Source organism: Eptesicus fuscus, chromosome 23 (assembly GCF_027574615.1).
Source record: "Eptesicus fuscus isolate TK198812 chromosome 23, DD_ASM_mEF_20220401, whole genome shotgun sequence".
Lineage (NCBI taxonomy): Eukaryota > Metazoa > Chordata > Mammalia > Chiroptera > Vespertilionidae > Eptesicus > Eptesicus fuscus.
Genome location: NC_072495.1, coordinates 9,404,026 through 9,432,011, shown reverse-complemented (window position 1 = coordinate 9,432,011; position 27,986 = coordinate 9,404,026). Strand labels below are relative to the sequence as shown.

Genomic DNA, 27,986 nt, shown 5'->3' with positions numbered 1-27,986 from the left:
AGAGGGCGGGGCATAAATCAAACCTCTATGACTTGTAATACAATAACACCTATATTTAAATTGTAAATGTCCTCTGACTTAGCGGTTCTATTTTTATGACTTTCTCAAGTATGTCAAGGATATACATTTCTGAGTTGTTTGAATTGGCAAAAGATTGGGAACAAGTAAATGTGTCCATCCACCGGAAGTTCATTAAATAAAAGTGATACATGTATCTGATGGCATTCCGTGTAGCTGTTAAAGAGAAGGGGAGCTCGGTGTGCTGTTACAGAGCCATCTCCCACACACAGTATTAAGTGAAAAGAGCAAGCTGTTTTGGGAAAGGGGGAGTGGGGCTGGGGATGCATTCAGAGGAGAGAGAGAGACTCATTTTTCAGTTTATCTCTGCAACAGATCTCCAACCCTATTTCCCCTTCCTCTGGGCATACAGCCTGACGGACTTCCCCAGACTCCTATACATGGAGGAATGGAAACGACTGAATTCTAGCTAATGAAACAGAGCTCAGCCCACAACACTTTCCCGTGTGCCAACCTTAATGCTTTTTTCTCTCCGCTGGTTGTGACTTTGGGAACCAGGTGTTGACATCAGAAAAGCGCCTGGGTCTAAGAAAAGCGCCTGGGTCCCTCCTTTCTGCCTGTAGGGGAACGTGACTCAATGGGAACAGGGACTGTATTGTGGTTAGGCACTGGACTTTCATGGCAAAGTGGTTTGGCAGCTCTGTTAACTATCATGATATCCTTTTGGTGATCACATTAGCGCTTCAAAGGGAACAAGAACACACACACACACACACACACACACACACACACACACACACACACGGCTGGTTTCTTTCAGACTGTGGATCAACACCTTTGCCTGGTACTTCATAGCTGGGCCTTGGTCCACCTCTTTGGCCTCAGTCCAGGGGTTGGAGCCTCAAACAGCAACTCAGACACTTGCCGAGATGTGTCCCTTTCCTCTGCTCCTCTGCTGTCAAAACCTCCTGCCAGGTCTCTTCACCTCTCCCTTGGGCTTTTGCTGATAGTTATATTGCTGGAATGCACACTTTGGACAAGTACCCATCCCCCTCACTATTCAACGCGTCTCATTCCTCCCAGCATCCTCAGTGCTCAGCTCCCGGATGTCCATGGAATAAAACAGCTTGCAAGATCCTAACTTCCAGCCCTGCCTTTCTGTAGTCCCTTCTCCGCAGACTAAGAAATCGGTAAGTTTAAGATGTAAATTAAGTCATCCTTCCGTTCTAAACTCCTTACCACCACCTCTAAGGCCCTATCTGCCTTGGCCCCGCCCACCTCCCCTCCTCCCCTCTCCTCCCTCCCCTCACTCTCCCTTAATTCACTTGGCTCCATTCTTTCCATTTCCCTGACACGTGCCAGGGTGATCCCAATTGCAGGCCCATGCACCTGCTGTTCCCTCCCCCTGCAATGCTCTTAGATCTTTAACTTACAACCCAGGTCTCACATGTCATTCCTGACCGTGGGATCTAAAAATCAATGCCTTCTGCCCCAACCCTGTCTCCACCCTATTCATTCCCTTCTCATCCCTGTCACCCTCTGAAACCGCTCGCCTTCGGTTTAACTTCGGTCTCCCCCACGAGAGTGGAAGGCCCCGGAAGTCAGGCCAGGGGCGCTCGGTTCAGGCCTGTGCACATTAGGTTCAGGCGCAGTAAGCGCGAGGTCGGGCATCCCACACACGCGGGGCCACGCCGGAGGAGTGCGGGGCACAGAGGGGGCGCGCAAGGGAGGGCATCAGCCGAGGGCAGCGGCTCTCCATCCCCATCCCAACCTGTCCTCCGCGGGCGCTGCGGCCTCGGGGCAGCTCCGCCCCGAACGTGGGGGCGCGGCGAGCACGCCCCCCGCGCCCCGCTCCGCGCCTGCGGGTTGGCGGCCGCGCAGGGGCGGGGAGAGGTTGTGGACGCCGGGAGCCTTCGGCCGCCGCCCGCCACCCGCCGCCCGCCGCCCGCTCCGGCCGCAGCATGTTGCGCGCAGCTGCGCTCGCCGCCACGGGCCTCGCGCCGCGCCTGGGCCGCCGCCTCCTGTCCGCCGCCGCCCAGGCGGTGCCGGCCCCCAACCAGCAGCCCGAAGTCTTCTACAACCAGGTGAGGCCGCCGGCGCTTTGTTCTCCAGGGACGGAGCCGCCGGGGGGAAGGCCCTAGGCCTCTTTGGGCCTCAGTTTACCTAGTGAGCCGCGGCTGGACTTGGCGCACGCCTCCCCCCTGCGAGCCCGCTGGCCCTTCCCCGCCTCGGGCGGCCCCTATTGCATAACCGGCTGTGACCGACCGCCTCCGCGGCCGGTTGAACTGCGCCCCCCTCGGTGTTCCAAGCCTCCCTCCTGCCGCCTTGCCCTCCAGGCCGCTCAGTCGCCCCTGTGTCTGCGTAGGGTGTTCATCGTCACCCACTCGAACGACGTTCTTGTTCTTGCACGTCCCTCTTTGCAGGAACTTCTAAGTCGTTTCCTTGGTCATCTCTTCCCCTTCCACTCATGCTCTTGCCCAAGGGGCTCCGGAAGGAAACACCAGGGCGGCGGGGGCCGGGGGGCGGGGGGGCTTTCCAGCTAAGGTTCGTTGGCCAAGGCCGTTGGGCGCCCGCAGCATCCTCACCGCTGGGCGTGGGGAAAGGGTGGGGGACTGCCGCCCCGGTGCAGGCCCCTGTGCAGGCCCCGGTAGTGTCCGCCTTCCAAGGAGCTGGCTTTCTGGGACCAAACCAAGGAGGGGCTTTCCAGGGAACACCGATTCCCACCGGCGATGCCTTGTTCACACAGGGCTTTGTGATGCTCTCTTTGGATCTGTGTTGGGTAAAGTGGGAGTTCACCGAGAAGGCAGTCAGTCAGTCAGAGAGAGTTCCTTTGTGTGTGCAACAAGTGGAGTTGCTGCCCTTCTCTGCGCCCCGGTTTCTTCTGTGAAGTGGGAAGGGGGTTAGCACAGGACCTCGTCCACTCCTGAAGGCACTTACAGAAATAGCAGCTTCTAGTTCCCTGCACAACCTTTTGTACCGGGAACCATCCTAAGCATTTACCTTACAACAGCCTTTGGAGGTAGGTACTGTGGTTATCTCCATTTTACAGATGAAGAGACTGAGCTGCAAAGAGGTGTAGTGACTTGCCTCAAGGCTGAAGTCAGTGGCAGAGTTGGGGTTCACATCTAGAGCCCAAGAGGAAGCTCCTACCTAGACCATCCTATGGTGCTGTTGATGCATCTCTGGGGGGCACTGAAGGGAGAGTCGGCCCCCAGGTGGCTACTTTCAATAGCATGTCAGGCCCAGAGTTTGGCTGCAAAGCTGCACACAGGTGATGGGTAAAGGCACGTCCACGTGATGTTAGGGAATGTTTCCAGAGAATAAAAACAAAGTGTCCTTTGTATAACACCAGCCAGAAGTGCTGCAGCTTTAATTCCCTTGGTGTAGGCTGTGTAAGAAGTTCATGCTTGAAACACTTGACTATCAAAAGATCAATCAGAAATATCATGGAGGGAGAGGCTTCAGCCCCCGAACCTTGGTGGCCACATGGAGGTGAGAAAAAGGGTACAAACACAGGTCTGGTGGATAACCTGAGTCCTGTTCTCCAAATTTATCTGGGAATGTAAGTTGGGGGAGTGAATTCTCCTGAGGCTTTTTTTTTTCCAAGTTGTTTTTTTAAACCTCACCCTAGAGGATTTTTTCCCCATTTATTTCTAGAGAGAGTGGAAGGGAGGTAGGAGGCGGAGACACACACACACACACACACACACACACACACACACACACACACACACACATTGATTGGTTGCCTCCTGCAAGCGCCCCCACAGGGGCTGGGAAACCTGAAACTGAGATATGTGCCCTTGACCTGGAACCGAACCCACAGACCTGAGCTTTAACCACTGCGCACCGGCCAGGGCACCTGTGGCTGTTTTCTATCTGATTTTTGGAGATCATAAAAGTAACATGGACTCACTGTATAAAAATGCATAGAGTTTTGTAAAACTTCCCCATACCCTAAGGCACTTCCTGTTAGCAAATATTGGGCTGTGATCTTGCAGACATTTTCCTCTGTATTTGTGTGTGTGTGTGTGTGTGTGAGAGAGAGTGAGAGAGAGAGAGAGAGAGAGAGAGAGAGAGAGAGAGAGAGCACCAGATTTTTTTTTTTTTCATAAGTAAGATTCTAGCACTTTCTGTTCTGAAGCTATCTCATTGAACAACGTATCTGCATTCTCTCTCACAGTGAGTACTTTCACATGTTCCTATTCTCCCCAAGGACTGCAGTCTCCCAGTATGCTGGCATGCTCTTCTTAAAGCTCCTAGCACTAGCAGCTGTGTTTTTTGTTTTGTTTTTAATTCTCATCTGAGGATATTTTTCCATTGATTATCAGAGTGGAAGAGAGAGGGAAAGATAGAAACATTGATGTGAGAGAAACACACTGATTGGTTGCCTCCTGCCCGTGCCCCAACCAGGGCCCGGGCCAGGGAGGAGTCTATAACCAAGGTAAGTGCCCTTGATCGGAATTGAACCCGGGACCCTTTGGTCCACAGGCCGACACTTTATCCACTGAGCCAAACTGGCTAGGGCTGTTTTCAGTGTTGAGTTATTGCAAACCTTGCTGGCAAGAATGCCAAGGCCTAATCCTAAACTACTGAACCTTTTACCAGGGGCTCTGGATACAAAGCTGACATTTCCCTGGGGTTATCAGTTCCTTGAAGTTCAGTGAGTTGTTGGGGAGTCTGAAGTCTGGAGTCTCCCCAGAAGGAGATATTCTGACATCTTCTGAAGCTGTGCGGATGAAATGTGTCATCCTAAAAGCGCCCTTAGCACCTGCCTAGCTCATGACTACTGGTCCTTCCACATTTACCGCAGCCTTCAATGGCAGTGGGGATAACGATGCTGTTGAGTTTTCAAGATAATGTGATGTAACTCCATTTTATGTGGGTGCTATTGGAGTTGTAATTTGTTTCCTGAATGAGGGTTTGGGGCGAATTAAATTTGTGTCTCTATTCTTAGCCTCTTGACCACAACACTCAGGAACTAAAGAGAAAACTGACAAAAAGGGAATTAGGAAAGGATCTCTCTATATGAATTTTCTGATTACAATAGTAATACATCCTCAGTACACAAAGTGAAGCATGTGTGTCTTGCGCACATGTGTAGGTATCCCCCAATCCTGTGATTTTTGATCACTTATATCAGGCCATGTGCCGAAGGCCTGTACCTACATTTTACCTTGCATTCTACCAACAACTCTATGAGCCAGGCGTTACTGCTGTCCCATCTTACAGATGAGAAAACCAACTCTAGTGTGCATGCCATTAGCCACCTGCTGCCTCATGACCAGGCTTTATGGTCAGGAAAAGGATGTAAATATTTCAGGGACAAGGGAATGGATTGTTTGAAATTCGGACGGAGGAGCTATGTTCCTAGCACTGAGATTAGAGTATTGAGTGTTGCGCAGTAAATATTTACTGAGGGCATGAATGGTTACCATTAACGAAACTCTGTTTACAGCTTGTGCTCCTGTAGCAGGGAATGGGAAAGAACGTGTCGCCCCTCCCCAGCCCTCCTGCCCCTCCTGAGGGAGGAGAGTGAGTTACAGACTAGACGCCCACTGTTCCCTCCAGGCCCCAGCACTAGCAGCTCTAGGTACACGCCCAGAGGCCCCTCTGCTCTCCCTTCCCCCTCTGTTGCCCTCTGACCCTGAGGTCTGTTCCTCACTCCTGCCTGTTTGTGTCCACTTCTCACTTTGTTGGTTTCCTGGTTGACTGAGTCTTTCCTGCCCAGGATGGTAGCACAGGAGGCAGGACTTGGCCGTTCACTCAGTGCCTGGCACTCAGTGAAACTTACTGACTGTGGATGAGTGAATCCAACCTCTCCGAGTTTTGCCAACAGTCCAGATTCAAAGTGTCAAATCCCGACGCGTGGCTAGAGTGTCGCTCTGCTTCTAGAAACGAATGAGGAAGTGGGAGCTGGGAGGCCCCCCTCCCAGGGTGACTGAGTTACGCGTGTTATGTAAGTCAAGCTTTGGGTTTCTGGCAGGAGATTATGACACCTTTGGCTTGGACTCTGCCCTTGTGCTTATTCAAGAGAAATAACTGAAACTCCTCACTGGGAGCAGGACTTCCGCAGAGGCTCGGTTCCAGAACCTTCCTGCCCTGGCCCCTCCCCAGAGAGGAAGGCCAGCTCCAGAAGGGAAATGGGAACCCTAAACAGAAGGAAGATTCCAGGTTCCTGCAAACCCAGGATTATCTTATCAGTTTGGAGGGAGGATGGATTGTTGAAAATTCAACCATGGAGACTGACCCAGCAAATTCAGGGCTTTGAGAGGCAGATGGGTGCCAGGGAGTGGTCTTTCCAGGTTTCGTAGTCCAAGATCCGGGGGGACAGGGGTGAGAACAGTGGGAATTAAGCCAGACTGGCCCACCTCTCTGCTTCATCCTTCATGATCTTTGCAAAATAACAATGAGAACTTTTCTAGGACAAACTAATTTAGTATGTTGCTGTGCAGGGAACAACACAGAACGATACAGACCGACCTGGCCCTTGCTCCTAGGAATCTTACGCCCGAGACAGCCACAGGGTCTAGAGTAGTGTATGTGCAGGGGTGAGACCCCACTAGGAGCGGGGGGAGGGGTGGCTTAGGAACTTTACACCCCAGACGTGTTCCCCAGGTGTTAGCTCTACTCCTCCCATGAGAATCCCTTTCCTCCATATTCCCAGGGGGCGGAGGCTGACTCTCAGAGAGGACGGGTGTGCAGGGCTCCACCAGGCACAGCCGACCAGGTCTACCTGGCTTCGGGCTGAGCTCTTTCTGCCACACCTGTTTCCCCCACTGGAAACTACCCAGCACCCACTTTTTTCTTCTCCTTTGGGAAGAAAAAAGGTGTCATTTTCCTTAAGATTAATGATCAACTAATCTGAAACCACACAACAAACATATTTCCAAAGAATCTGACTGGTGTTTACCCACATTCTCCTGCCAAATGCCAAGAGCCTTTTACTATAGATGCACAGCTGCGGATTCCCCCGTGATGGCGGGGTAGGGATTGCGCTGAGATACCAAATTTGAGCCTGGGAAAGTGACCTTTGGTCGCCCCTTTCCTGACTGGCTCCTTGCTGTCACCACCGACATTGTCACAGCATTGCACTTACTCCATGGGAGGCTGGCCGCAAGCACTGGGAACTGTCACATGCCCTTTATGAGGGTTGCTATAGTGATTCCCGAAGGCTCAGGGAGGTGATGTGCCTTGCCCCATGGGACACAAGTAGGAGGAAAAGTGCCCGAATTCATCTGGGTTCTAGTCTCGACCCCTACTCTTGAGCATGGAGCTGGGCCAGCCCTCCCTGGGCCCTGCTGGCCCCGAATCTCTGCCCTGGATTGAGCTATGACCTTGGCTTTGCTTGGTGCTCCTTTTTATCAGTCAGGGCTCTAGTCAAATGCCCGCTCCTTAGAGGCCCCCCCCCAGTCATCCCAGCTAAAGTTCCCTATCTCCCCCCACCCTCTAGAACCGTCCCTGGATCCGGTTTTTCTCCTTTGCACTCGCCCTGGCAGTCTGAGGTTGCTTGTGTATTTGATTGCTGCTTTATTTTCTGTGCCCAACAGAATGCCAGCTCCATGAGAGAAAGGTCCTCATTGGGTTTGGTTTCCACTGTGTCCTCAGCCTTAGAACTGTGCCTGGCTCATTGCCGGTGTTCACATTTGCTGAGTGGACAAAAGAATAATCTACCTAGATTCTCCACAGCCCTGTGCACCAGTGTATTAAAGGAAAGATGGTTGCAAATTCTTTGCAGCTCCTCCCAAGGAGAGGTGGGGCCTCCTCTCTCCCTTCCCATGAGTCTGGACTGAGCCTGTGACTCACTTTGATCAATGAAATTGGGTGTCAGAAACGAGGCCATGTGAATTCTGGAGCTAGATCTTAAGAAGCTTGTCAGCATCTGCCCGGGTCTCTTGGAACATGCTTCCTGGGCAAGCCAGCTGTCATGCGAGAAGTCTGACTAGCCTAAGTCCACCATACGGTCAGGAAGCCCAAGCAGCCATGTGGTGCCAGATGCAAGGGAAGAAGCCATCTTGCACATCCAGCTCCAGGCACCCTCACTTTGCAACCACCTGAGCCCAATCAATGGACACAACTGTTAGATAATAGTAAGTCAGTGTAAGCCACCATTTTGAGGTGATGTTACACAACTGATAGGTAGGAAGATAACTCTTCATTTTTCAGATCAAAGAAACCAAGACACTGAAAGATCAAATGACTCACCCGAGGTCAGTCGGCAGAGTGGGCACTCCAGCTCGGATAATCTTCAAGGCCTGTGGCTTTTAACCTCGTGGTCACATCATTGAGTTAATTTATATATTCTTCCTGATTTTTTGTTTAATATCAGTTTCGGGTTGAGAACCGGTCCTGAGAACTTTCTGCCTTCTCATTGTAGATCTTCATAAACAATGAGTGGCATGATGCCGTCAGCAAGAAAACGTTCCCCACCATCAATCCATCCACTGGGGAAATCATCTGTCAAGTAGCTGAAGGAGACAAGGTGAGAACTGGTGGCTTACCTCAGGGAAGGGGTAGGCAAGGATAATTTAATTTTTTACTTAGTATGTTTTTGTATGATGGAAACTTTACCGTGTGTGTATTGCTTTCATAACTAAAAAAAGTCAATTAAAATTTTTGAGTAAATGAATCAACAGAAACTCTTCCTTGCAGACAAAGGTGCTAGACTGTACGTGAATTCACTACTTCATACTGTTGTGGGTTGTAGACTTGGAATTGAACTTGAGGATATCTACTCCAGTCTCTCCAGAGCTAGATGGAAATCTTGTTGAGTAGAATTTGGGTTTCCTGAGATCTAGCTCTGGTGTTGGTAGTATGTTTTGTTTTCATTATATATACGCATAGTAATTAAATAGTAATAGTTAATTACTTTTAATAAAAATATGTATTTTTAATAGAAACGGCATTACAAATAATTCAAGAATGCCTCCTTCCCTCTGCTTTAAGACAGTCTTCTACAGTCATGATTAAGGCCTGCTGCCTTTGCTGAAAGCAAATGTGAATACTCTTCTGGGTGGTAGGGTCGTCTGACAGCAAACGTGATGAATGAGAACCGTGCTCCCCACTTCCTGAGACAGATCTCTCTTATCAAAAGTGGTAGCTGATTTGTCTGGGTTGATTTACAGCTTCCCCAAGGAGAGGGAAGCTGGTAACCCTGCATTTGCTGGGCACTGCCAACTGTCTGAGAAGGAATGGGTAATTAAGTTCATGGAGCTTGCTTTCTTAGGAAGGGAGAACATGGTCACATTCTAAGCACTGACCCTGGAGTGCCTTTCCCTCCAAAACTCATTGCGGGATTTTGAAATGAAAATACAGAAATGGAAACGGCCAGGGTCCTCATTCCCCTCGTGACCCCTGGAAAGGCGAGCCCTTCGAGGCTGGGACGGACCGTTGGGGCAGGTTTCTGTACAGGCATTGACTGCTGGGCAGTGGGGTGGGCAGTGTTTGGGGGTGGCTATTGCTCAGAAGGCCTGAGCTCCCTTGCTGGGTGTCTTCCAGGAAGATGTGGACAGGGCAGTAAAGGCTGCTCGGGCCGCCTTCCAGCTGGGCTCGCCCTGGCGCCGCATGGATGCCTCCGACAGGGGCCGGCTGCTGAACCGCCTGGCTGACCTGATTGAGCGGGACCGGACCTACCTGGCAGTGAGTTCTCAGCCCCCTTCCCTCTTATCCCACATGGCGAATGGGTTCAGAGCATCCCATAGACAACCAGGAAGGGGCCACAGTGCTGACAGGTAACTGGTCAGAATGGCAGAGGCTGGGTCCCTTTGGGATATGCCGCTGCACCAACCAAAGGAGTCTCTTTTGATGCAGTGGGTTTGGCTAAGCAAGGAGGAGACTAGGGGAGAGAGGAGGGCCATGTTGGGGAGCCTTCCCAGGAGAGAAACCCCCAGGGATGGACACCTCTCCTGCGCATCCTTCTCCCTGGCTGCCAGAGGCAGAAGAAACCAGGAGGCAGTATGCCTTCCTCTCGCCTATCCATTCTGTACACAGCGGCCAGAGTGACCCTTCTAGAAGGCGGATTATATCGTGGAGCTCCACTCCGAGGCCTTCCATGGCATCCTGTGTCCTCAGGATAGTCCTGTTTCCTCAACGTGGCCTGCAAGGCCCTGCCTGGTCTGGCTCCATCTCCTAACTCATGCTGGACCATGGCTCAGCTCACCTGCCCGCGCCCAACTTCTCGACTACCAAGCTTCTTTGAGCATCAGGGCTGTTGCACATGCTGTTCCCTCTGCCTGGAGTGTTCTTCCCTTCAGCGCCATTTGTACCTTCCCCCTTTGCCCAGTCACCTCCTACATGTCCTTCAGGTTGGAGTTTCTCAGACTGGATTGGCCTTCTTCTTCCTAGCACTCTTTTTTAAAAAAATATATTTTATTGCTTTTTTACAGAGAGGAAGGGAGAGGGATAGAGAGTTAGAAACATCGAGAGAGAAACATCGATCAGCTGCCTCCTGCACACCCCCTACTGGGGGTGTGCCCGCAACCAAGGTACATGCCCTTGACCGGAATCGAACCTGGGACCCTTCAGTTCGCAGGCCGATGCTCTATCTACTGAGCCAAACCGATCAGGGCCTTCCTAGTACTCTTAACCCATGTGATTGATGATTCCTGTCTTTCTTCACTGGCTCTTTGCTCTGGAAGCTCCTTGTTAGTCTCTGTATTCCCAGCCCCTGGATCTGGCATAGAGCAGAAACTGAAAACAATGTGTTTGTGAAATGACTGAATGAGAAGTTGGTGCATCATTCTCCTCATCTCCCTGCCTTTGGAGAGGGAGGGCCACTGGCCCAGAAATGCTGCGAAATTCAGTGGCCCAGAGTGGCCACAGCCCTTCTCAGCCCCTGCTGAGCCTCTGTGCTGCTTGTCACTGGTTTGTTTTGTTTCATTCCTGTGCCAGCATGTCTGTGCTGATCTTGTTCTCTTTTCTTAGGCCTTGGAGACCCTGGATAATGGCAAGCCCTATATCATCTCCTACCTGGTGGATTTGGACATGGTCCTCAAATGTCTTCGGTAGGGCCTCAGGCTTCCTGGTCTTTGTTCTGGCTGTGCCAAAGGGGAGGGAGAACTGGGGAGGTAGAAATAGGATAATGTAAATGGATCATGAGACTTGGAGAAATGTGTTCTATTGGATTCCATCTTGGGAAAATCCCTCAGTACCAAAATTATAATCCTATACTAGAGGCCCAGTGCATGAAATTCGTGCACTGGTAGGGTCCCTAGTGGCTACCGGGTGCCGGCTGGGTACTCCCTCCCTTCCCCTGACTGCCTGCTGCTGCCGTTGGCTAGGGCCTCCCTCCCTTCCCCCCAGCCACCTGCCTCCACCGCTGGCCTCCCTTCCCCTGGCCGACCCTGCCCCCTGGTTGAACTCCCAGAGGAACTCCCATGGTATGCAAATTGTCCCCTCGGGTGGTCGTTTGACCAGATCGGGAGTTCGACCGCTTGCTATAATGTGCTGACCACCAGGGGATGGCGCGGGACACGGCGGGAGTTGGCGATGCGCTGCGACCTCTTGCCAGCTACCTGGAGGCTGGGGTGATGGGGACGAAGGTGCGGTGAGAATGCGGGTGTCCGCTGACCTCACTCTCACTCCTCCTGCTACCCTCCCCTGGGATGCCAGGGCTCGCGTGCTGGGGAAGCCCACGCGCTTAGGTGCCGAGTGCCTGCGAGGAGCCCGCCCTGCACCTGTGCAGCCTCTTCCGGGTGAGCCGGGCCGCAGCTACCGGCACTGCAGGGGCCAGTCGGGCTCCCTGTGGGTTCACGCAGGAGCTGGTCTGCGAGGCCAGCTGGGAGAGAGTGCGCTCCCCGCCCGGCTTCCGCGTGGCGCTGTGGGGCAGCCCAGAGGCCCACTGCACCCTGGCATGTGGTGTCCAGCTGAGTTCGCTATATCTCCCATGGGGACTCGGGCACCATGACTCAGGCGGAGGGGGGGGCGCGCGGGGAACCCGGGGCCTAGGTGCTGCCCAGGGCCCAGAGGTCAGCTGGGCCCTGCCCTTCCACACCAGACGCTCGTGCTTCAATCGCCAGCCAGGCCTAAGGACCACACCCATGTGTGAATTTTGTGCACTGGGCCTCTAGTCTAGTCATGTTTCTCTTGATTCTTGAGTCAGTTTTGGTAATTTACGTTTTAGTTGGATTTGTCCATCCTCCAGGTCAGGGGTAGAGAATGTATAAGGCCTGCGAAACCATTTGGTCTGGCCCTGCCAAGGCATTAGGGGTGAGTTAATTAAATATTTGACCAAATATAGCAGCCTAATGTTTAAGTTGATCATTTTGTATGATGTTTTAAATATCCAAATGGCCCTTGGCAGAAAAAAGGTTCCTAGTTGTCCAATTTGTTGGCTTCAACTGTTCATAGTATTCTCTAATACCCATTTTATCTCTGTGAGGTCGATCAGAATATCCTCACTTTCATTTCTGATTTTAGTATTTATGTTGTCTCCCTTTTTTCCTTATTCTAGCTGAAAGTCTGTCAATTTTGTGAATGTTTTCAAAGAACCAACTTTTGGCTTTGTTGATTTTGTCTATTTTTCTGTTCTCCATTTCATCTATCTCTGCCCTAATCTTTATTTCCTTCCTTTGTGTTAATTTGATCATAAACATTTTAGTGACCAAGAAATAAAAGATGAGGAATGGGAGCTTTGTTAGAGCTCTTTGTCAGTAGCAGAGACTCAGTCTAATCTGGACCACACAGGGTAAGGACTCTTTAAAAAAAACAACAAACACTTTTTTTTTTTTTGAATTTTATTGATTTCATAGAGGGAGAGGGGGAGAAAAACATTAATGATGAGAATCATTGCTCAGCTGCCTCCTGCACGCTCCCTACTGGGGATTGAGCCTGCAACCTGGGCATGTGCCCTGACTGGGATTCGAACTGTGACCTCCTGGTTCATAGGCTGACATTCAACCACTGAGCCACACCAGCCGGGCCAGAGTCAGAACTCTTAAAGCCACTAGGTCTCACTGCTGCCCACTCCCAACCCCTAGCTTCTTTCTTTTCTCGACTACCACCAGCCTCCTTCAGGCCAGTCTGCAGATTGGATCTGACTGCCCACACTGGGACTGGCTTCTGTCTGTGATTCTAGCCAGACCAAGTGGCATTCTCAGTCTCTTAGAGATCACTGTGCAAATAACAGCTGTTTTCCCATGACCATGTGGACCGAGGTGAAGGAGAAGCAGTGCCAAGAAAGCCGGGGTTGGCAATATAACAGGTTCCCAACCAGGGCAGTTTTGTCCCGGGGAGACAGTGGGCAGTGTCTGGAGACGTTTTTGGTGGTCACAACTGGGTGGGAAGGGGTGCTGCTGGCATCTAGTGTGTAGAGGCCAGGGATGCTGCTAAATATCCTCCAAGGCACCAGATTTCCTGAAATAAAAGCCGACCTGAAAGCTCCCCACCACAAAGAATCATCCAGCCCCACATGTCAACAGTCCCCAAATCGAGAACCTTGATGCCCCAGAGAGAGCAGCCTGGCAAGTCTCGGGCAGCGCCCTCGCCTCTCTAGGTTGCAGCAGTGTGCCTTTGTGCTGATTAACTATTCTGAGGCGTGCAAAACACATGTAGTACAGACCTGGGAGGAAGAGAACAGCGACGCCTTAACTTGTACAGGTTGGCAACTCCCTGGCTAGTTTTCTCCCAGGATCACAAACCCGTGCTCAAACCCTGGTCAACCTTGTTCTCAGGCTAACTTTGTCAGACAGTCATTTCAGACATCTTTCTTTTACATGTTTTTTTTTTTTTTTTAATTTAATATATTTTATTGATTTTTTTACAGGAAGGAAGGGAGAGGGATAGAGAGCTAGAAACATTGATGAGAGAGAAACACTGATCAGCTGCCTCCTGCACAACCCTTACTGGGTATGTACCTGCAACCAAGGTACATGCCCTTGACCGGAATCGAACCTGGGACCCTTGAGTCCGCAGGCCGACGCTCTATCCACTGAGCCAAACCGGTTAGGGCTCTTTTACATGTTTTGTTTTCCATTTTTCCTACTTCCTTGGAAACTTAACCATCACATGCCATAAACACATGCTGTTCTTTTCTCCCGATTTGCCGCGTCACTTGTGTCCCTGTGTCCAGGTAATTAGCTTTGAGAAGCTTGGGGCCCAGTTGATGACTTTTCTGGTGACTGCTCTGTTAGATGGGTTTGCACGTTTCTACCACATCTGATCCATGGTTGTCAGATGCTGGGCCGGTGCAGCAGTCACGGTTTATTAAATCTGAATGTTTATTAAAAACGTCCATTCCATGCCTGGCTGGTGTGGTGCAGTGGTTGACGGTTGACATGAACCAGGAGGTCACGGTCTGATTCCTGGTCAGGGCACATGCCCGGGCTGCTTGACCCCCAGTGGGGGGTGTGCAGGAGGCAGCCAGTCAATGATTCTTTCTCATCCTTGATGTTTCTGTCTCTCTTCCTTTCTGAAATCAATAAAAATAGACTAAAAAACAACAAACGGATTCCTGGGCATCCACCCCAGAGAGCCAGATTGAGAAAACTGGAAGTGGGCTCTTGGAATTCGGTGTTTTTTATGAGCATCCCAGGTGAATCTGGGAATTAGAGGTTAGTTCCCTAGAGTGGGTTATTGTGACCTTAGCAGTTAAGTTGTTCTGGGAACAAGCCAAGAGCAAGGGCAATTATCAGAAACACCCAGGTAGACAGTTTGAGGTTTTTCTTTCTGCTGGGACTTACAGGGGTCCCTGACAGTCATTAAGTTTGGACTTTTTCTTTTAAAGTTATTATGCTGGCTGGGCCGATAAGTACCATGGGAAAACCATTCCCATCGACGGGGACTTCTTCAGTTACACCCGCCATGAACCTGTGGGTGTGTGTGGGCAGATCATCCCGGTGAGTGTCGGCCTTATAATAAACGAGTGGAGTTTATTGGGAGCGCCCTGAGGTGTAGCAGTCTCCAGCAGGCTCGGGAGTGCGAATGTGGGCTTTGACAAAGCCAACTTGGATTCAGGGCCCTGCCCTGCCACTCATGAGCTTTGTGACCTTGGGTGAGTCACTGTCCCCCTAAGCTTGAGTTTCCTTATCTGCAAAGTGGAAGGGAACACAGACCTGTCTTAGGGTGGAAGGGCAGGGAGGACTGAATACAACAGTTTAGCTTCGTACAAAGAAGCACTCAGGAAAGCGAGTCCCTATTTCACCCTGCCTCACCCATCTGTCTTAAAGCTACGATTGAGTTGGGGAAGGGGGGGGGCAGAAGAAGGGGTTCAGGGAAGTCACTGCTGCTCTCTGGGGAGTCACTTTCTGTGGCTTGGGTTCGGGAGTGACTATTGTTTACTGCAGTGGAACTTCCCGCTCCTGATGCAAGTATGGAAACTGGGCCCTGCCTTGGCGACTGGAAATGTGGTTGTGATGAAGGTGGCTGAGCAGACGCCACTCACCGCCCTCTACGTGGCCAACTTGATAAAGGAGGTGTGTGGCCGTCCATCTGGACCTCTGGGTGCTCTTCTACAGGCTGTCTCTACAAGAGTTCTGAGGAGGGGCCTGAGTCCAAAGTGAGGGGTGTTTGTGGAGCAGGGGCTAAGCACCCCGTCACCACACTTCAGCCAAAGAGGCCCCATCTTTCCTGTTTCCTGCCTTGGGCTTTGTTGTAAGACCCCTGTGAATAATGAAATGGTTCTAAGTGAATACCATGGGGGGAGCGACAACAGCCGTAGGGAACTCCGAGACACGTGTTTCTTGCTGTACTGTTTAGCATCCCAGAGCGGTTCCCCATAAGCCGACTTCTGCTCACCTATGTCCGGGTCCCACGGCCGTGGCGTCTCTGGGAAGGGATGTGTGTTCCTCTGTCCAGGCCCTGGAGCGGGAGAATGATGCCCGGTGTCTCCTGGTTGTGTGCACACAGGCTGGCTTCCCCCCGGGCGTGGTTAATATTATTCCTGGATTTGGGCCCACGGCTGGGGCTGCCATCGCCTCCCACATGGATGTGGACAAAGTGGCCTTCACAGGCTCCACCGAGGTAAGGCGTCCCCAGGACCTCAAGCTGCTGGGTGTCTGGTTCAAGTTCTCACTATCCCGAAAGGATGATGCATTCGAGATGCATGTGTTCATCCAACGGATAGGTCAGCGGTGGCTTTGTGCCAGGCTGAGAATGTGGAGGCGAGGAGCACCCCGTCCTTCCCAGTGTGCCGTGCGCAGGGGACCACACTGCACACATCGTGGGAGGGAGGCAGGGTAGTGGGTTTGAATTCTGCTAGACTGTTGCCTGAGTGAATTCTGACTCCATGTTAACCAGCTGTGTGACCTTGAGTAAGATGCAGCCCGAGATGCAGCTCCCAAACTTTTTTTTTAAAATATATTTTTATTGACCTCAGAGAGGAAGGGAGAAGGAGAGAGAGAAACATCAATGATGAGAGAGAATCATTGATCAGTTGCCTCCTCCACGCCCCACACTGGAGATCGAGCCCGCACCCCGGGCACGTGCCCTTGACTGAAATGAACCCTTCAGACCGCAGGCCGATGCTCTATCCACTGAGCCAAACTGGCAAGAGCAGCTCCCACACTTCTAAATCAAGGAACAGGATTGCTCCTTCCTCTGAGGCCATTGTGAGGATTGAACTCCATGCACACAAAGCACTTAGCACAGTGCCTGGTATGTAAGTGGCGCTCAGTGTGTAAAAGCCACACAGCAATGACTGCTGTGTCATTACTGTCATTGCCATCCTAAGAGCGCAGGGTGGGGCAGCGATGGTACGTGAACGGCCAGATTTGGCGACATTCTCCAGGTCTCTCATAATCTAGCGTCTCACTCGAGTCGTGGGGTCCTCTGTTGTGTGTCTATGAGAGCATTTGGTTCTTCCTCCTCCCACTGAGAGCTGGTCTCTGTTTCTGCTTCCCGGCAGGTTGGCCGCCTGATCCAGGTTGCTGCGGGGAACAGTAACCTCAAGCGAGTGACCCTGGAGCTGGGGGGGAAGAGCCCCAACATCATCATGTCAGATGCTGATAGTAAGTTTGCGGGGAGAGGAGGTTTGGCCATGAAGGGAGCCACTAGCTGTCCATGCTGTGTTCCCTCACTCTAGCAGTCCTCATGTCCATCAACTCCATTTCTGGGCCAGGGCCTTGGCATGAAGGCCAGGCTCCTCAGCAGGCCCTCCAGCCAGCACGACCCAGCCTCTCCCGCTTCTCTCCTCTCTGCTCCCTGTAATCCAGCCAGCTGAGCCGCTTCGTGCCCAGCCGTGCCCACGCTTTCTCAGACCAGACCACTTTTCTTCCATGACATCCTTTCCCCGGTCCTACTGAGGAGCTCCCAGACTTGCCCTTCCCTGCCCGCCATAGTCTGGCTGGGTTGGTCCCCCAGCTGCCCCCGGTTTCGGCACCACTGTGACCGTGTCTGTCTGCCACTTGGTCTCCACACTTACAGAAGGGAGAGATCTGGTCCCTCTTGTCCCGGCACATGGTCTGGCACCCAGCAGGCGCCATGCTGTTGGTGGCGTGAAAGGGTTAAGGAGGTGGGCAGCCACTGGGGCCAGGGTCGTCGTCCTCTCCTAAGGGCCGTCTCTCTGCCTCCACAGTGGACTGGGCCGTGGAGCAGGCCCACTTCGCCCTGTTCTTCAACCAGGGCCAGTGCTGCTGTGCGGGCTCCCGGACCTTTGTGCAGGAGGATGTTTATGCTGAGTTTGTGGAGCGGAGCGTTGCCCGGGCCAAGTCTCGGGTGGTTGGGAACCCCTTTGACAGCCAGACTGAGCAGGGGCCGCAGGTAAGCCGGCAGCCACAGGCGGGTCTGGGTGTCTGGAACCAGCAGGGAGAAGTAGAAGGGGTCTTGGACTCAGAGTCAGGCAGGAATGGCTTAAAGTCTAGGCTCTGCCATGTACCAGCTGTGCGTCCCTGAGAAGCCACATGGCCTCTCTGAGCTGCCATTCGCTCATCCTTAGCACCTGCCCTTCATAATTCAAGGAGGCTGCGGAGTGGAAATTAATGATGGAAAGCACTTTGTAAATTACATATACACAGTAAATACTAGCAGTGTTTGTGCAAAAGGGAATGCTTGCTTCCTAGACCTTGGCCACCTACGAAATACATCTACCAGAAGGACACGCAGATCTGTTAACTATGGTTATTTCTGGGGAGTGGGGTCGTGGGTCATGACACGAAGAGGGGAGGGTCTTTACTTCACTTTATGCTCTTCTGAGCTGTTTAATTTTTTTAACCAGGAAGATGTGTTCATTTTAATCAATAAAACTCTAGTCCATGATAATTATAAGAAAAAGAAATACAGCGCCTCTCTACCATTTCCTCTGCATCCTGGTCCTTTTTCCAGCGTTGTCCTTAGACCCAACCTGCCCTGGGCTGCTTCTCCACAGGGCCCTGCACTGGCCTCCTCCAGCCACCCCTCCTAGGGACAAGGAGTCTGCAGGGTCTGGGATGCTCCCTGCTCCCACATGGCCCTGAGCCTACTTCCAGGGCCCATGGGTGCCTCTCTGCAGGCTCCATCCTCCTGAGGGTGTCTGTGCTGCGGGTGTTCACTCCCCAGGCACCAGGACGGCCAAGGAACCTTTTAAAAAAATTAATCCTATATAATAAAGATGTAATATGCAAATGGTTGTTACGCCTTGATGCGTAACGACCGACCGAGTAACAACTGAATCATGGATCAGCAGGAGGGTGGGGCAGCGAGCTACCAGTGGGTGGCGGAGAGCTACAGGAGGGGGTAGGGCAGCAAGCTATGAGGAGGGCGGGGGTAAGGGGAAACTACAGGAGGGTGGGGCAGTGGACAGAGAGCTACAGGAGGGTGGCAGCGAGTTACTGGCTACAAGCAGGCGGCGGAGAGCTACAGGAGGGGGCAGGGCAGCAAGCTATGAGGGGGCAGCAGGCGGCGAGCTACTGGAGGGCGGCAGCGAGCTACTGGTGCAGGGCTACTAGTAGACTATAAAAAAACCCCCACAGAAAAATGAGCAGAAACTATAGAGTTCCCATATACCCCTAACTCCCCCTTCACCCCCCTAGTTTCTCGTTACTGACATCTTGCATTAGTGTGGCACATTGGTTATAAGTGATGAGCCCATATTAATTCGTTATTATTAACTACAGTCTATGGTGTACCTTAGGGTTCACCCTTGATGTTTCACATTTTATGGTTTTGACAAATTAAGACATGTCCACCATCACACTATCATACAGAACAGTTTCACCAAAAATCCCGTGCCCCACCTGCTCTTCCCTTTCTCCCTCCCCCCAGCTTCTGGCAACCACTGATCTTTTTAATTCCCTACAGTGTTGTCTCTTCCAGAAGGTCATGCAGTTGGAATCATACAGTATCAAGTCTTTTCTGATGGGCTTCCCCCCCCGGCCCCCAGATTGGCTCTTTTTACTTAGCAATGTGCATCTAAGCGTCCTCCCTGTCTTTTCATGACTTGATAGCTCATTCCTTCTAATGGCTGAATATTCCATCGAATGGATGTGTACCACATTTTGTTTATCCACGCATCTATTGATGGACCCTTGGGTGGTTTCTACTTTTTAGCTATTTGAATAGGGCTGCTAATGAATCTCACCATCTCTTTTTCTCTCGTTTTTCTTTGTGGTTTGTGGATATTTAATTATTTAGTATTTATTATGTATATGTAATTTATAAAGTGCTTTCCAAATTTATATACAAATTTAATAAAACAAATGGGGTGGGGGCATGTGTTAGAGGGGTGGGAGCAGGCAGGGGTGGGAGCACTGTGCTTAGTGCTTGTGATAATGGGGGAAAAAGGAGACATGTAAAACTTTCAACAATAAAGAATTTTAAAAAAAGCCATGGTACATTTACACACACACACACACACACACACACACACAATTTAGTAAAAAAGTGTTTAAAGTAACATGTAAGATCCCCCTCCCCCTTGTACCCTTTCATGTCTATTTTCCATAGGTAAACACACTCACACAGAGTTAGGTTTCTATATGTTTTAACAAAAATAGGATTATGTACTATGTATTGTTCTACAAACTTTCTCCCCTCTTTACAAAATATCTTAGGCTATCTTTCTATGTCAGTCAGTTCACAGATCTATTATTAATGACAGCTCAATATACGGATGTACCTGAGTTATATTAACCCTCCCCTCTACTAATGTATACTTAGATTTCTGGGTTGTTTTTTTTTTTTGCTTTTACAAAGTGCTCCCCAGTGAATGTCCTTGTTTAGGTCCCTTTGTCATATATAGAATGAATTCCTAGAAGTTAAATAGTTGGGTCAAAGGGTATGAGCATTTAATTTTTGACTGATATTAATAAACTACTTGCCAAAAGAGCTGTACCAGCTTATAGTCCTCCTTTTTAAAGACTGAGACATAGAACATATTTATTAGTTCTTCTAATAGTTGTATGAATATTAGTGTGTTCGACATACCTTTGCCATCAGTGTATTTTCTCACTATTTTAAATTTTTAGTAATTTCATAGTTGAAAAATAAAACCAGAGGGTTTGCTGTGCAGTTCTTTGAGGGCCAATGAGGTTGTTTGAACTTTTTTCTTAGCCTTGCTTATTCATTTCCCAGTTGTCTCCTTGTCAGTGCGGTTCTAAGCCTGAAGCTAGGCGAGGTCTGGCTCTAGCATCTCTAACTCTGGGCTCCTTCTCCTGCAGGTGGATGAAACTCAGTTTAAGAAGGTCCTTGGCTATATCAACTCTGGGAAGAAGGAGGGGGCGAAGCTGCTGTGTGGTGGAGGGGCGGCTGCTGACCGAGGCTACTTCATCCAGCCCACTGTGTTCGGAGATGTGCAAGATGGCATGACCATCGCAAAGGAGGAGGTTAGCCCGGGGCCAGAGCTCTGGGGAATGTTCTTAGAAGTGGATAATTCAGTCTAACATCGGGACACTGTGCCCCAACAGCTGGCTTTGGGCCAAATCCTGGCTCTGTTCCTAGGACAAGTTATTTACAATTCACGTCTGATCTCGTCCCTCTCCTCTCAGGGCTACTGATGACACTTTGACCACTTCGAGTTTCCCCAGTGCTTTCCCGAGAGGGCTGAGAGCAGCCACACCCCGACAGCTACAAGCACACTTAGCTCCTGCATCTTGGTTTCTAAATCCCATTCTTCACACAAAGGAACCAGGATTCCTTGAAGAAATGGCTAATTCCAGGAAAAGGGCAGGGAAAGTACAAGATAAACCTGTGATGTCTTGAGAGCAGAGACTGTATTTTGTTCAGTTTCTTCAGCATCAAGTGTGTGCCTTGCTGAATGACTGACTTAAATTTTAGACATTAAGTCTGTGTGACATGCCAGTAATGCAAACATTGCAGAATTGTTTAGAAATAATATCCATATGTAAAGCACGTGGCACATGGGAGGTAACTGACCCCGTTAACTTCCTTCCTTTTGTGTTTCAGTAAGCTTGGGAGCTGTTGTCTCTGGAACTATTAGGGCGCCTCTGGGGACTCTAAAAGCTGGATAGTAGGTGGTTCCATGTCTGCCACGCCCTCCCACTCTGCTCTCTCACCACAGATCTTTGGGCCAGTGATGCAGATCCTGAAGTTTAAGACCATAGAGGAAGTCGTTGGGAGAGCAAACAATTCCAAGTATGGGCTGGCCGCAGCTGTCTTCACAAAGGACTTGGACAAAGCCAATTATCTGTCCCAAGCGCTCCAGGCTGGCACTGTGTGGTAAGAGCCTCCCAGCAGCCCCTCACGCCCAGGCAGGGATCCCCAAAGCCAGGGTCTTCCAGAATCCAGTGCTTACATCCCAGAATTTGGGGTACTGGGCTCAGTTGCTCTGGGCTCAGGGAGTGTGTGGTACAGCAGACAGATGACAGCTTCCCTGCCCCTCTCCAGGAGACTCAACTTCCCTCCAGTCCATATGCTTGTGCAGTTCTTGGGCAGCAGATGCATGACCGGGGGCTCCTTACCAAACTGTAACAAGGGTGGGGGACCAGAGCTAAGGACCCTTCACAGGATCTAAAAAGTTTAGCATCTCCCTAACACTCATTAGGAAGGCTGAAATTTTAAAATCCAGAAAATACCAAGTGTTGGTGAGGATGTGGAGAAATTGGAACCCTTGCCCATTGCTGGTGGGAATGTAAAATGTTACAGGCACCATGGAAAACAGTCTGACAATTCCTCGATAAGTTAAACACAGAATTACCATAGGACCCAGCAATTCCACTCCTAGGTATATACCCAAAAGAAGTAGAAATATACATCCACACAGAAAAGTGTACCCAAATGTTCATAGCAGATTATTCACAATAACCAAAAGGTGGAAACAGCATAAAAGTCCATCAACTGGTGAATAGATAAACATAATGTGGTCTGTCCATGCAATGGAATATTATTTGGCCACAGACAGGAAAGAAGTCTTGACACAAGCTACAACATAGATGAATCGTGAAAACATGAAACTAAATGAAAGAAGCCAGACACAAAAGGCCACATCCTATAATAAAACCCTAATTTGCAAATCGACTGAACGGCAGAATGACTGGCGGAACAACCGGTCGCTATGACACGCACTGACCACTAGGGGGCAGAGGCTCAACGCAGGAGCCAGGCTCACGGCTGACAAGCACAGCAGTGGTGGCCAGAGCCTCTCCCACCTCCGCTGCAGGCAGATGATAAGGAGCGAGGGGTCCCAGACTGTGAGACGGTGCAGGCTGGGCTGAGGGACCCCTGCCAGTGCATGAATTTCATGCACCATGCCTCTCTAGTAGTATGTGATTGCACTTACAGGAAATGTCCAGAATAGGCAAATCCATAGAGTCAGAAAGTAGATTATTGGCTTCCAGGGGTTGGGAGGGGGAAATGGGAAGTGACAGCTTATAGGGCACAGGGTTTCCTTTTGGGGTGATAGAAATATTCTGGGATTACTTAGTGGTGATGGTTTGGACAACACTGTAAATATGCTATAAAACACTGAATTGGACACCTTAAAATGGTGAGTTTTAAATTCAATTAAACTTTTAAAAATTGCAACAAAAAAAGGTTAGCATCTAATTAGCAAAAACGGGTTAATAAAACGAGATGCTGTCACGTGGTGTTCCCTGTTATACTGACATCCATCTGTGACCACATCATGAAGGATGAAGATGGCGTACGGCTTTATGTCTTGTAGATTGCTTTCAACTCCTATGTGGCTGGTTATTACTATTCTTCTTCCCATTCATTTTTCCTCAGTAAAATTTTAGAGCAACAAAGGTCTGAGGGGTATGACACATATCCCCGAAAAGTTATTTCTGAAATCTTCTTTCAAATTATAGGATCAACTGCTATGATGTGTTTGGGGCCCAGTCACCGTTTGGTGGCTACAAGATGTCTGGGAATGGCCGGGAGCTGGGAGAGTACGGCCTGCAGGCATACACTGAAGTGAAAACCGTGAGTATGGGCACCTTCTCAGCCCTCTCCATCATGACAGACCATCAGTATTTATTACTAATTTCTTGTTTTAAGCTAGAGAAGCTACAAAATAGGGTAAAGACCCAGTCTGTGCTCTGTCCCGTGAGAAAGAACTAGAGACTGGACTACTACTCTGCCTACAGTCTTAAAACAAAACAAAACAAAACAAAACAAAACAAAACAAAACAAAACAAACAAAAACAAAAGAGGGAGAGATAGAAACATCAATGACAAAAGAGAATCATTGATTGGTCGCCTCCTGCATGCCCCCCACTAGGGACCAACCCCAAAACCTGGGCATGTTTTTTTTTAAATTTATTATTATTTTCTTTTTTTTTTTTGGGGGGGGGGGGAGTATGTGCTTTTGTAGAAAGAAGTGGCAGCATTTGATTCATCTGCCAGCACTCACACTGTTCCAGGCACTGTGCTTAGTGCTTGTGATAAAGAGTCCTGTATTTTGAATTTGGAACTCAAGTGATGATACTAACAAAAATAGGGATTTTTTCAGGATAGGAGTCAAGTTTGCAGGGAGGACCAACGAGAAAACATCTTCTTTTAAACTCATTTTTACTAAGTGCTTATGTTGTGCCAGAATCTGTGCTAGACTTTCTTAGGTATGTCACCTCGTTTTGTGCTCACAGCAACCTCATGAAGTAGATACTGTTATTAGCCCATTTTACAGATGAGAAAACAAGGCATGTAGAGATGAAGTACTTGCCCAGTAGGGGGTAAGGTTGGGCTTCAACCCCAAAGCCATCTGAAGGGACTCTTCCCATTTAACACACTGAGATACCTGTAAGCTTCAGCACATTGTTTTTTTCCCTTTGATTCTTTTGGGGAAAAATATGGATCTAGGTTAGGGTCTCTCAGCCTCGGCACTGTCATATTTGGGGTTGGAGAATTCTTTGTTGTGGGGCTGACCTGTGCAGTGTAGGATTGTTGGGCAACATCCCTGGACTTTTACCCTCTAGATCAGGGGTGGGGAACCTTTTCTCTGCCAAAGACAATTTGGACATTTACTAGTATAACATCATTCGCTTAATATAATTCACTTAATATAAATTTCTGTTGCTATGAAAAAAGCTCCTAGATTTATTGAATTTCGAGTCCCACCTGTGGTTGCCTTGGCAGAGTCAGACCAAATGATTTTACGGGCCTTATACGATGCCCCGCCCCCCCGCATCTAGATGCTAGTAGGAATTCCTCATCCCCCATCCCAGGACAATCCCAGGTGACTGGGGTAAGGAAGGCAGAGTGTGCGCTCATACAGAACATAGCCCTAGTGGTTCCTGGGTTTGGCCAGATGGTGGTTCAGATGTTAGAAGTAAGGAAGCCCTTTCTTCGGAAGGTGCCTGCAGGTCAGCACGGAGATGTAACCGCTTCTCTGCATCCCCTTACAGGTCACAGTCAAAGTTCCTCAGAAGAACTCATAAAGAACCACACTGGCTTCCTTCCTTACCCAGTGACTGGGCGTTCAATGGAATCAACAACAAAACCAAGAAAAAAAAGTTTCAAAAGAAATTCTCCTACACAATCTCTTGGATCAGCAAAGGCCCAGAATTTGAATTCCTTTTGGGTGGGGGTGGGTGAAGAGGTTATAGTTTTTCAGAAATAGCCTGGAATGTCTCATCCCATCTGATACACTTTTGTAACTTGCCTTTAAGGGGGGGAGGAAAGCCTTTGTGTATAGCTGTACTAACACTGAGGCCACAGCTAGCACCTTGTTTTGTATTCTGGGTTAAAACTCATTAAAAACACTGCTACTCTGCACTTTTTGGGTGACTCTTCCTCGGTCTCAGTAACCCAAGGAAATGCTGCCACGCATGTATGTGTCCCTGTGTTTGCATGTCACACTATTTACGACACCCCTCCCCTACTGTGGGTAAATAGCTTTTGTTTGTGTGCATTAATCAACAAACACCTATGGCCTGTCCCCCTGCAGCGGGCTCCGTGCTAGGCACTAAGGATGACACCTACACAAGACTCCCAGCCCCTGCTCTCTGAGAGGGGGGTGAACCAGGAAAGAGACGCTTCACGTCTGAGCTGGTTCTCTGTGCTTGAAGTTGAAAAGCATGATCAGATCAAAGGACACAGAGTCTTGCTGGACCCATTTCACGAGACTGATTTGGCAACCAGATGTCAATTTTAAGTTAGGGCTGTATTTCCTTTTGAATCTCCCATCCAGAACACTGCCTTCCTTTAGTCAAGGGATCTGGCAAAATTTGTACTGTTAGTAAATTAGGAATCAGAAGATTCCTTGGTGAGCAATGGAATCAGAGCAAAAAGAGTTGAATTGCAGTAGTAGTTTGTGAAGATAGTGATCACCTTTGGATCACAGAGCCCTTTAAGAATTTGAGGAGAAGTTTGCTCCTCTCTTAAGAAAAATAACATCTTCTGTGTAATTGTTGCAGACAGTGTCAGCAAAGTAATGAAGCTCATTGGATGACCCTAGCCTTACATCACTCAAGTAAGCCACATCTTGATAAATGATCCCAGTCCACTAAAGAATAATTTGACTTATTTGAATAGCATGTCACACTTTTTGTCATATGTGCACATACCTATATTATTAAATCAACTCATTCAGATAAAAATTTAAAAAAACCTTATTGCCCTATATAAAAAATAGCATTTAACTGCAATCAATAGAAGGCATTATATAAATGTTGAAAACAAAACAATGTTACTAAAATGAGATACAAATAAGCCTTATCATTTAGATTATACATGCATATGCAAATCCAATTATTCTACAACTGTTCATATTTGAAATAAGTGTGTTTCAGGGAGGAAACCAGGATTTTATTGACAATAGCAGGCGAGTCCAGTTCAAGTTGCTGCTTTTTAAAAATATACATATATTGATTTTTTACAGAGAGGAAGGGAGAGGGATAGAGAAAGAACATCAATCAGCTGCCTCCTGCACACCCCCTTACTGGGGATGTGCCCACAACCAAGGTACATGTCCTTGACCAGAATCGAACCTGGGACCTTTCAGTCTGCAGGCTGACGCTCTATCCACTGAGCCAAACCGGTTAGGGCTCAAGTTGCTTCTTGATGAAGTGGGGTTAAAACCAAACCCATATTCTAGCTCTGATGATGACCAACAACAATGCAGCAAAGGGTAAAACTTTGAACTCCCCGTTCTCTTGTCCTGCTCTGTGGCCTCCTCCCAGGCTTAGGGTGGCACCAGGGACAGACTGGTCAGCTTAAATGGCTGTCCCTGCCCTCATGGTACTTGTAATCTTTCAGTATACTCTTTTTTTTTTTTCTTTTAAATCTTTATTGTTCAGATTATTACAGTTGTTCCTCTATCCCCTTCCCCATAGCTCCCATCCACCTGGGTTCCCACCCCACCCCATGCCCTTACCCACCCACCTAGCACTGTCCTCATCCATAGGTGTACGATTTTTGTCCAGTCTCTTCCCGCACCCCCAACACCCCTTGCCCCCCGAGGATTGTCAGTCCACTCCCTTTCTATGCCCCTGATTCTATTATATTCACCAGATTATTCTGCTCATCAGATTTTTTATTCACTTGATTTTTAGATTCACTTGTTGATAGATATGTATTTGTTGTTCATAATTTTTATCTTTACCTTTTCCTTCTTCTTCCTCTTCTTAAAGAATACCTTTCAGCATTTCATATAATACTGGTTTGGTGGTGATGAACTCCTTTAGCTTTTTCTTATCTGTGAAGCTCTTTATCTGACCTTCAATTCTGAATGATAGCTTTGCTGGGTAGAGTAACCTTGGTTGTAGGTTCTTGCTATTCATCACTTTGAATATTTCTTGCCACTCCCTTCTGGCCTGCATAGTTTCTGTTGAGAAATCAGCTGACAATCGTATGGGTGCTCCCTTGTAGGTAACTAACTGTTTTTCTCTTGCTGCTTTTAATATTCTCTTGTCTTTTGCTCTTGGCATTTTAATTATGATGTGTCTTGGTGTGGTCCTCTTTGGATTCCTTTTGGGGTTCTCTGCGCTTCCTGGACTTGTAAGTCTATTTCTTTCACCAGGTGGGGGAAGTTTTCTGTCATTATTTCTTCAAATAGGTTTTCAGTATCTTGCTCTCTCTCTTCTTCTGGCACCCCCATAATGCGGATGTTGGTACGCTTGAAGTTGTCCCAGAGGCTCCTTACACTATCTTCATATTTTTGGATTATTTTTTCTTTTTGCTTTTCCAGTTGGGTGTTTTTTACTTCTTTGTATTTCAAATCTTTGACTTGATTCTTGCGATCCTCTAGTCTGCTGTTGGATCTCTGTATATTATTTTTTATTTCAGTCAGTGTATGCTTAATTTCTAGTTGGTCCTTTTTCATATCCTCAAGGGTCTTACTAAATTTATCGGCCTTTTCTAGAAAATTCTTGAAAAATCTTATAACCGTGGTTTTGAACCCTATATCCAGTAGTTTGCTTTCTTCCATTTCTTTCATTTGTGACCTGTTTCTTTGTCTCCGCATTTTAGCTGCTTCCCTGAGTTGATAGAGTGGCTTTGTGTGGTAGGTGTCCTATAGGGCCCAGTGGCTCAGCCTCCCCAGTTACCTGAGGTGGACACTCTTGGTGCACCCCGTTGTGGGCTGTGTGCACAGTCTTGTAGTTAAGCCTTGATTGTTGTTGGTATCACTGGGGGGAATTGACCTCCAGGCCAATTGGCTGTGA

The 27,986-nt window shown here is 49.0% G+C and overlaps 1 protein-coding gene across 1 annotated transcript; it reads left to right on the top strand.

Annotated features, from left to right (window-relative positions):
- Positions 1 to 1,922: 1,922 nt before the first annotated feature.
- On the top strand, positions 1,923 to 25,098 carry ALDH2 (aldehyde dehydrogenase 2 family member). Its single transcript, XM_008142728.3, has 13 exons — positions 1,923 to 2,102; positions 8,396 to 8,500; positions 9,517 to 9,657; positions 10,942 to 11,021; positions 14,741 to 14,852; positions 15,300 to 15,428; positions 15,862 to 15,975; positions 16,859 to 16,961; positions 17,528 to 17,712; positions 20,586 to 20,750; positions 21,446 to 21,603; positions 23,193 to 23,307; positions 24,729 to 25,098. Exons 1-13 carry the CDS (start codon positions 1,980 to 1,982, stop codon positions 24,759 to 24,761), a joined length of 1,563 nt encoding a protein of 520 aa, XP_008140950.2. The 5' UTR covers positions 1,923 to 1,979; the 3' UTR covers positions 24,762 to 25,098.
- The last annotated feature ends 2,888 nt before the right edge of the window (positions 25,099 to 27,986 follow it).